The sequence below is a fragment of the Euprymna scolopes genome, chromosome 8 (genome assembly GCF_053919585.1).
Source record: "Euprymna scolopes isolate OS-2025 chromosome 8, ASM5391958v1, whole genome shotgun sequence".
NCBI classification, from domain to species: domain Eukaryota; kingdom Metazoa; phylum Mollusca; class Cephalopoda; order Sepiida; family Sepiolidae; genus Euprymna; species Euprymna scolopes.
This window is the reverse complement of record NC_136489.1, coordinates 113,809,340-113,820,325: the sequence shown is the minus strand read 5'-3', so window position 1 is coordinate 113,820,325 and position 10,986 is coordinate 113,809,340. Positions and strand designations below refer to the sequence as shown.

Here is a 10,986-nt window from a genome sequence, read left to right as displayed (position 1 = left end):
ATGACCTCCCTGATAAAATAGTCTATGAGATGGGTATATTTGCTGACACCATGCTCTATAATAGGTACGAAGGAAAAACGAATGAACACATATCCAAGGCAATAGCCAAAACCCAAGAGGATGTCCTCCAGTGTAAAGTGGAATGGGGTCAAAAATGGATGGTAATGTTCAGTGCTGCCGAGACTAAGCTCGTTTCCTTTAATAATTACAAGAAAGCTTCTCAACCACGAATAGCTGTGGCTAAAGGTAGATTATCTGAAAGTACTTCTTTCAAACTCCTCGGCTTAACGTTCACAGGGATAACAAGTTGGAACAGATACATCAAGAGCATTGCCAAGTCTGCTGCGAAGCAATCCCGGAATCTGTATCGAACAGAACCTCCAACCTATCTGCCATTAGGCTTTGAAATATTATGGTATAAAAGAATCCCAACTTACTCTACATCCCTAATTGATGTATACCCCTTTTGAATAAATGAATAAATCTATATATATATTAGTATATAGTTTTATATCACCATTTTCTTTCTTTATAGATTTCTATATAAGCTCCAAAGAAATTTGTAGAGCTTTGCATTATCCTGATAAGTCTTCTCTTGAAGAATTGATCTTTCTCTTTCTTTAATTCCCCTATATATTGTTAATATGTTTATGGGAAAAATATGCTTATTCAATTATATTTCACTATTTATGCGGCTCGATGTATATTCAATATAACTACAGAGCATATACAAACAAATGATAAAATGTCTATATTCTAAATTAATATATATATATATATATATATATATATATATACATATATAGTGCTGGGACAATTAATTGGGAATTGAAAAAAGTCAGAATATTTTGGGGTATCAGGATTGGTATCAAAACCAATTGTGTCCATTTCTCCAATACCAAAAAAGAATTCATTTTTGTTTTTTGTTTTTTTAAATTTAGTTTTTCATTGCTTTTACTAAAGATGCAATGATAAATATTTATTGACTTCAAACTACCAGTAAAACTAAAATTCATAGAATAAGTGCATTTTTACATTTGCAAAAAATACATGCACATATTATGTACGGTAATGCAGTAATTCGACCTCTCCTTCCCATCTCGATATTTAAAAAGAGTCAGAATTGTATTGGAATTGGGGAAAAATATAGGAATTGTCCCATCACTAACATATATATATAAACACACACACACACACACACACACACACACACACACTCACATATAAAAGTTAGAATACTTTCATCCATCTGGTCAAAGCAAGTGTCACACATTGTTTGATGGAAACAAATATGAAGAGAAAGAACAACAAATTGGTTAATATCTAAATTTTGCAAGTAAAAATTAAATATAAATTCATGCAAAGGGAAAATATCATTTTGCAACAATGTAAGAAGGTGACAAACAGCTTTTCTAAAAGAATAGTCTTTTTACAGAAGGCTCATAGAGGGACTATCAGATATTAAATGCAAATTTGCTAATTTGAGTACTTTTGTTTTTAAGTTAATGTTCACAATTATCCAAGTTCAATTTCTTGGCTCAGGAGTATAAAGTTTAATTTGTTGTTTCCTGAAATCAAAATTTTCACAAAAAATAGCTTAACTGTAGTCATTTGAAAAATCGTTTTTACCCTTGGTCCCCATCGTTATAATATTGATTTGTTTTTGTTTTTTTAGCCATTAAGTTCCATTTTTGTAGTCTTTGAGATGGCTTGACCAAGGATTTAACCCCAGTCTCATAGCCCATTAACAAACACTCTAATTATGGAAAATGCATTCTTTCACTTGCTTTTTTACATGGGGGGGGGTCGCCATTTATCAAGGCCCAGAAGCCACTCGAGGATAAGGGTTATTAAGTGTACAATAGTCAATGCGATAATACTGTGATAATCGTTAGTAAAGGAAATTTGGTAAATTGAATTACTTAAAGGGACGGTTCATCAAGAATTTGTTTATGTTGGACTTGAAGACAACCAAATTGTAGTCAGCTGGGAAACAAACAAACGGAAGAGAGTTCCACAGACGTGCAGTTCTAAGAAAGAAACTTTGTTCATGGAATCTATGTTTTGGTTTAAGCACAGATAAAGAGTGGGGAAAATTATTGACAGTGGTTTCAGCTAGACAAGTTTTTTTCATGAAAGATTGATAAGGGAGGACCAAAGATTGGAACTCAAACGAGCACTTGCCACGAAAATAATGATAAAACAAAGACAGGCTCTTCTGTGGGAAAGAGGTTATAGGGAAGACAAAACGACAGCCCCCAATAGGCTACAAAGTCTATTTTGAACTCTGTCAAAGTCTCCTGTGCGTCATGAGAATGTTGCTGGAATCTTGTTTTTGTTTTGTTTTTAGAGGCAAAATAAATAAATAAACACAGAAGAGAAGGAGAAAACAAAAAAGAAAGAAAGAAAAAAGAGAAAATGAATAAAGTTTGGAGTTTTTGAGAACAAAATGAAATAAAAACATGAAACAGACAAAATATCTATATTTATTTATTTAAGTAGATTTTCTTTAATGACAGAAATTTTTTTTATATAAGCAGCACACCATTTTTGCAGACTGCTGACACTGTTCTCTGCAGGTTGGTTATTTTGTTGTGGGAAAAGGAATAGAATTTGAAATTGGAAGAAGACGGTCAAAAAGACTTCTAAGTGGCCTTTTGCATTCCGATAAAGAATCAACAGAGAAGACAATTTTATTCAATTCCTAATAATTGTATACTCATTAATTTATATCCTTTCAATTTATTTTAATAAAAAAAAATGCTCTTTAACTGGAATTCTATTTCTATGAATTATACGTACCTTTCTAGGTTTCAACCATTGTTTCATCGACAAAATGTTCCATCCCTCTGCATAATTTACAAGTATTTTAATGTTATGTGCTCCGACGAACTACAAGCCTTTGTACCTTCTTGACGTAAATACCCCCGAAACCCGATAGGCAGCAAAATCCCACCCCTACACAGTAGAGATGCCTAGATGTAAGAAAGCCTTCTACTCTAATAGTTTCTTCCCCAGAACTGCAAGACTTTGAAATTCCCTTCCGGTTTCCTGCTTCCCCAACTGTACTGACATGCATAAGTGTAATGTGAACAGACATCTAGCTGCTCAACTTCCTACATAGTATCCCTGAAATCATGTCCCCCGATAGTAGCCCCCTACATCAAAGTGGCACTGTGCGTTATTTGGGGTGAAAATGTAATAAAAAAAAATTAAAACAAACTTTAGTCTCCAGAACACAAACTAATATTAGTTATGGTGTTAATCAGGTCCTCTCTTTTCACTATAAAAAATATAGCAAACAATAATAACGTACATTATCTACATGGTACAATGCTTTTTTTTAATGCTCATATATGTCTGGGTAATATTTGATAAATGATAAATTTAATCCACATAAAAAAAAAGTTACTTTTACAAGTTTATTTTGCATTTTTTATTCTCAACTAAATTAATCATTTATTTAACGAAATTAACCATCTAAACATGACAATATTTTTTTATTTTAAAAGCAACCATAATACGTTATCAGAAATAAAATCCCAATGAAAAATATATATTAATAATCGATGCAAAAAAAAAAAAAAAGAAAAGATTCACATTAATTTTTGATTCAGATATATTTGCAAATACCATTTTTATCAAATTTATAATAAAATGTCTGATCTACTTTAAAAACTTGTTTCCCCCCCCTTTAAGGAATTTATTTTTTGTTTATCAAATTCTATATTCATTTTCCATTGACATGATTAATATAAATAATTCCACAAAACAGACTTAAATATTTTGAATAATTTCATGACTTGCAAGAAAACTCTTAAATTTAAAGAAAAGCATTTCTTTTAAAATCATTATGCAAAATATTTAAGCCTGTTTTGTGAACTTATTTATATTAATCAGTTTCATTTTTGTTATTAAAATTATTTCAATCAATTACGAACGATACAGTTCCTTTCTTTTAAACTAATTTTGCTTAAAGAGAAAATAAATAGCATTATAAAATGTTCATATTTGATGGGCAACAACTTAAAAAAATATAGATATATAGCTTTATAAAAAAATTGATCCTTTTGAGAACGTCAGTAAAAAATTTATTTAAAATGTTGAACAATACAATCACAATTGTATTGTTCAACGGATTGAAATCGCTTAAACATGACTTTATACTGTTTTAGAGAAACAAAGAAAAACAAGAACGCATTTACATAATCCACATTAAAATAAAACTGATTTCTTTTTTTTTTTATTATAAAAATAAAAATACACCAATGGTCAAATCCACATAGAAAAATCATATTGAACAGGTTATATTCATAAAAACATTAAGTTATTTTGTTTCAGACATTTTTTTTTAGATGATGGTTGATATCTGTATTTGAATTATCTGTACTACAATTCTCATCTTGGTTTTTGTTTTCACATTTCAGTCTCTGAAGTTAACTTCATACCAAAATCAGACCAGTAAAGTCTAGGTCATTTGCTGAGGTGACCTGTTTATTGCTAATCACCTGAGGCAACTATCCATAAATGCCAACCAGACGACCGAAGCATTTTTTGTAAGTCAGAGTGCTCTTCACTATAACGCTGACTTTTCAAATCCCACTTTCTCAACCTTAGGTCTAATCTTCCAGGAATGGAAGGGAGATAACTAAAATCTCCAACCTTCATTTCTTAACATATTTGGGTAACTATTTCGAACACAGAAACTGATATAAAGTTTCAATTAGTAAAAATAATAATCAAGATGAAAATGATGGTCTGAATAATCTAATATTAATCAAGTTATTATAAATTGGGACAATAATTTACTTTTTTACAGATGGGACAAAAAAAAAAAATCATTTTATTCTTTTTTTTTTTTTTCATCTACAAAATTATACCCACTTCTTGAATGTTACCTGGGTATGTCAATTTTCACCTTTATCTAGCTTCTACTGCTTTATTGATAGTATGGAGAAGACTATTCATGAAATTTCATGGAAAAAGTATGCGATTTAGTATTTTCATGAGAGTAAGTAACAATGTTGAAGGTAGTTACAGGTTTTATTCGGCAAAAAAAGATTGGAAACTTTTTAAGCCATAAAAAAATAATTTGCTTTTAACTAATATCAAATACCTTATGTCTATAAAAAGATAATTTTAGTTTAATTATATAATGTTTTTTATGTCATGTTCTTCAAATCTATAAGCATCAGTTAAAAAAAACCCCTTAGACTTATGTGAGATTCGAATTTGAGTATTGATATAAAAGCTACTACCTTAGTAATGCATACTCTGCCTATTCCTGTTTTATCAACCAATCACGTTTCTATTTACATACAAACTCCAAAAACACTATAACTTTTTTGATAGTATATAAATTACATATAAAAACAATATAAAAATGTAGACTTAATTCACCTGCGTTTTTGAAGACATTCCAGGTTATGCAATGCCAAAGAATAACACCAATTCGATTCGTATAAGATTAATTGGAAACTAGTTGCTCTAAAAGACGGACAACAAATATAAATAACTACGGAGAATAAAATCTTTCGACTGCAGAAGGACAAAATGGCTAAATTATATAAAGAGATTTTATACAAGTCTTTCTCACAGGAAAGGAAAACAGTTATTTTCAGTCGAGTCAAAATAATAAAGACCTAAGTAAATTTCAAGGCAGCAAAATTATTATTTTATTTCTTTTTTTTTTTTATTTATTATACATGCTTGTTTCTGATGCAGCCGACATTTGCAGACAGTAAGAGAGAAGGAGAAAGGGGGGAGAGAAAATGTTGCATATGAGAGAGAGGGAGAAAGAGGGAAAGAGAGGAGGAAGAAAAAAGAGAGGGGGAGAGAAGGGGGACGGGGGAAGTTATCAACAGTGTATGTGTATGAGAGTCTGCATTTATATTGTCAGAGTGCTGGAAATAGGCCAAAGACTAACACTTCCAATCTGTTGCTCTAGAAAAAATATAGAAAATCATTCAGAGAGAGAGAGAGGAAGAGAATAGGAGAGAATGGAAGAGGGGGAAAAAGAGTGATGGAGGAGGAGGAAAGGGGCTGAAGGCTTTTTTCCTCTCCATACTTGATGATGAGAGAAGGAATACCATTGTAATAAGAGCAGCAGACAGCATTAAATGATGCTGTAGAAAATTGAATAAAAAAAAAAAAAAGCGTTCTGAAAACCAAATTAAATTTTTAATGTTCGATGGTCCATTGTTTAAGGTTGCTGTCTTGCCCAACTGAGACAACAACGTTGTCATTCAACCAAAGGACACGATTCACTTGGCTCATCTTGTGTGCACCTGAAACATAAAACAAAAGGATTCAATTTTTTTTTTGCCAAAATGGTGAAACAATTATATTCAAGAACTAGCTGTTCTTACTTGGTGTTGGCCAGGATCATTTTTTAATCTCATTTATAATTTATGTAATTGAGATGTAAAAAAAAATTTGCTTCCATTTAAAAAAAAAAAAACATATAAAAGTGAAAGGAGATGATACAAAGGGAAGTAACTGTTTAGAAATATAGAATCACTTTATTTCTTAAGATGGATTTTTTTTTTAAATTATTTTAGTTGGATAAAATAATTTTTCCAACAAATCAAATTAAATTACATTTTTTCTTGCCAGGAACATGTACGAGAAATGATCCAAAAGTAATGGCTCCTATACTTTTTTATCTGACCCGAATGGATCGGAGCGGATTACAAATTCCATTGTTATGATGACTGAATTTATGCATTCATGACTTAAAAGTTTCATCTCTTTTGCACGTAGTGACAGTGTGAGACTAAGAACGCAACCCTTTGTCAGATATGAGTCATTGAATTCCTGACAAAGGTGCATTGAGAATGGTGGTGACTATGGAGAAAAATAAATTCCAGAGCACAAAAGGCCACTCGTTTTAAAAGGTACCACTCCTGTCTTCATAGCTCTTCAACTTTGAGTTTAAAAAGAAATAATAAGAGGCTTTACTTTTGGAACTATACTTGTATTAGCAATACACATGAAAAAATTGAAATAGCTTGAAATATTTCAATATTGGTATGCATAGAAAGAGCTTGATGAGCTAAGAAAGAATCTTTTTAAATTTTTAAAATCTGATTAAAATTAAGGAAGTTATGGCTATTTTTGTGCCTCACACGTTTGGATATTTTTCCCCTCTTTAAGACCATATGCGTTTCGTCACATTTTCTACACTACTTTTTCAGTAAAAATGTCATATCTTTGTTAAAACACAAGACTAAGAAATGAAATTTACCATATAAGTGTATTTTTGTACAAGGAATCAGAATATGCAACTGAAAATCTCCCAAAGTTTATGGTTTCCAAATAATCTGCAGTAAATGTGCATAAATATGCAGCAATTCCTTAAAAATGCCATGTATCCATAAACAGAAAAGAAGTTGGAGAACTCAAAGTTGAATTGTAATGTGCTTTATGTACAAAAAACTTAAATCTAAACATAAGACCATTTAAAAATGAATATATTGCAATATTTCTTTGGTATTATTGTAGATTACCACCTTCTGTTTAACCCCACTCAACTCCTTCTGACCACCCCTCCAAAATGTGATTCTACCTTTTTAGGAAATTATGTATAAAATGCCATGAAAAACTTTAATGAAAGATAAACAAATTATTTTAGAATTGAATGTAAAATAATTTCCTATTACAGGTCATTCTAGCATTTTAGGGCAGTTAACTGTTTTTTTTTTCTATGGGAAAATATGCATGCTTTTTTTTTTTTTTTTAAAGATGATTATGTGTAGTTTTAAGAGGGTTTCTATGCAATGAGAATATGGGGAGGGTTGCCATTCGGACTTTGAATTAATTGTAGGGCTAAGGAAAATTATGTGTGAACATACTGAAAACTTGACAGAGACAAAGCTAACAAAAACAATATTAGAGGGGGGAGCCTTTAGTTTCACAAAAATTTAATGTAAAATAATTCATCATTTCCTGGCCATTCTAGCATTTTAGGACAGTTAATCAATTTATTTTTATGTGTATTTTTCTTTAAGGAAGGATCTATTTTTTGTTTGTTTGTTTTAGATGCTTGTATGTGGCTTACAGAGGTATTTTGTTGGGGGGGGCTTGCCACTCGAACTTAGTGTTATTGTTAGGGTTAAAGAGTGTTTTAGGAGGAGACTTGCCACACATAATTTGTATTAGAGGTGAAGTTAAGAGAGCTTTTTTTCAAAGAGAGCGTTCTAAAATTTGTTGATTTCTATTTTCGAGGTTGAAGGTGTTAATTCCATAGGCCGTTTATACTACGCTGGAGCAGGTTGTAAAAATATCTTTCGCTTAATAAGTAGAAAAAAAAAATAACGAAATAAAAAGCTTCCTAATTGTAGTTTGATGTGTTTTCTAACTGCTTTTAAAATTTCAAGAATATTGATATAGATTTTGAGGGTTTGTATTACTATACACATAGATTCGAAAAAGTTGTCAAAAAAACAAATATATAACAAATAAATGTTATCAAAAGCAAGTTACTTTTCTACCTAACTGGATAATTTTTTAGTGTTTTTATTTAATGTAACATGTTTATTCAGCTTGAAAACAGTGTTTACCGATGTTTTGGAAAATTTAAAATGGCGCCCGCCCGACTCTCTTGAAACGGTAAGTTTGGGGAAAAGAGTTAAAAATAAAAAAGTAGACAAAATACTGCTAGAAACTCGCTCAATATATGTTACCGTGACATAGGCTGACATATATTCGGTGAGTTTTTAACAGTATTTTGTATAGTTGTTTTTTATTTTTAACTCCTTTTCTCAAACTTACCGTGTCAAAGAGAGTCGGGCCGGGCGCCATTTTTAATTTTCCAATACATCGGTAAACACTGTATGTTTTTCGAGCTGAATAAACATGTTACATTGAATAAAAACACAAAAAATATATCCAGTTTGGTAGAAAAGTAACTTATCTTGCCTTTGATAACATTTATTTGTTATATATTTGTTTTTTGACAACTTTTTCGAATCTATGTATAAACGAGATTTTGATACTTATTTTGATTTTGAAAAAAAACATTTGTGGCTGTTCGCAGTAAAACATTGTTTTAATTCGTTGTTCAAAACTAATTTAAAGAATAAAAGTGCATGCAAGCTATATATCTACAAAAGTTTATTTTGTTTTTTTAATCATGTTTTTAAATTTGACGAGCAATGTGAGAAATTGCAACAGATTCATAATGCCGAATTGGTTGGGATTGTTGTTATTATACATTCTGAAAACCGAATAGTTCTAAACTAATGTTATTCTGATAACAAAATAGCTCTCATTAAACATATAAGAACATTTATATTCATATTTTCATGTTTTTCTTAATTCGTTCTTGAATAAAAATTAAAGAACGCGTGTTGTTTATACACTGTGCTATTGCTGATTCTACAGGCTGGAGCTGCTGCTGCTGCTAGTAATACTAACTTCATTTGACCAAATTCGAGAAATAGAAACAATTTTTGTTTCGGGTAGGTCCTTTTAAATTATTAATTACCGCGGTCCTACTCAACATAAAATAATACTTTTAATTGATAAAGATAGTAAAAAGATTGATTTACTTACTACTGGGTGTCCGAAGAATTTTTTTTTCAAAATGTTCAATACTCGTCATATTAAAGTCTTATTTTTAACACGACAAAAAAAGAAATGGTCAAAAATATTTCGGACACTTGACAGTATTAAGATCAACACCTCTTCTAATTGGTTCCCAAATTTCATGACGAAATTCTTCATACAATCACGGTACGGACCTTTAGAAAACAGGGGGGGGGTCATTACAAAACCTTACCGAAAACGCCATTTTATGACGTTCACATTTTTATCACTTTATTTGCTTAAAACTCTTAAAATATATAATGTACATTCATATTTATTAATTAATCTGTGATTATCCAAAGCGTTTTTTCATCCGTGTGTATTACTACTTGTATAAAAATCGCATGAAAAAAATTGACAGGCTAGAATGAAATGTTGATTTTGTAGAGAGAAAAAAAACTGACTTTATTAATGACTAACTGTAACTACCTGCCATTGTCTGGAATACACTGAAGTAATTTTAGGCTGCTTGTTAAGCTATAGTCGACAAATAGATTTTAAATATATCGTTTGAAGCAAAAACAATATTACGTAGGTAATTATGATGTTGAAAACGGTAATGTATCCAAAAATTACGAAAATTCATTGAGTAGAACAACTGCTTTTGTGTTTTTAGTAAAAAAAAAAAAAAAAAAAACGTCTATTGCTATAAACAACAAATATTGCCACCATGACACAATCTAAAATATTCTTTTTGGAGTTATGTTCTCTGCGTGTAGACTCCTACTGCCTACTTTATAACGTCTAAGAAAAATGTGACTTTATCCAATTTCTTGTGACAATCACTTTTAACTAGAAGTAAATTTCTACTGGATTTTTCGTAATTTTTGGATATATTACTATTTTTGGCATGACAATTAAGAACGTAATATTGTTTTTGGTTAAAATATGATTTTAAAATAGTCGATCTGTCAACTGTATCTTAAACACCCATTTTAGATTTTTTATTAATTTATTTGCACAATTTTAAACTTATACAAAAAAAGAAATAAAATTTTAGTTGTAAGATATAACAATTATTATATTCTTTAATTAAAAATGAATCATCTCTTGTTTTTTGTTTAAATAATTTTGGGGGGGGGGTTTATAACTGAAAAATGTTTCTGTATTACAAGTTGTGCATGATTTAAAATAAACTGTCTCAAAGTATGGTACTATATTGCTAACAACATAGTACAACAATAACAAATGAAAATTGTCAAGTCAGAATAAAAATTTGATGTATCAGCTTAAATGCTATTTATGTCTAACTTTTGAAATCTCACAAGATAACTTCATATGCTAAATTATTCACTTTAAGTATAATAATATTAACACTGAAATTTAAACTTGCATGGGTTTACAAAATTATGTAGGGGCAGATAACTAGTTATTTCCTGTTTGGAAATATATATATAT

At 30.2% G+C, this 10,986-nt stretch overlaps 1 protein-coding gene across 1 annotated transcript in view; it reads right to left on the bottom strand.

Moving 5' to 3' along the window:
• Window positions 1–5,651: 5,651 nt before the first annotated feature.
• The window catches only part of LOC145283716 (actin-interacting protein 1-like), a 153,371-nt gene continuing 148,036 nt past the window's right edge, over window positions 5,652–10,986 (bottom strand). Inside the window, exon 16 of the mRNA XM_080132752.1 lies at window positions 5,652–6,287. Within this exon, the coding sequence (XP_079988878.1) occupies window positions 6,181–6,287 (107 nt within the window). The 3' untranslated portion in view covers window positions 5,652–6,180. The remainder of the gene's footprint in view (window positions 6,288–10,986) is intronic.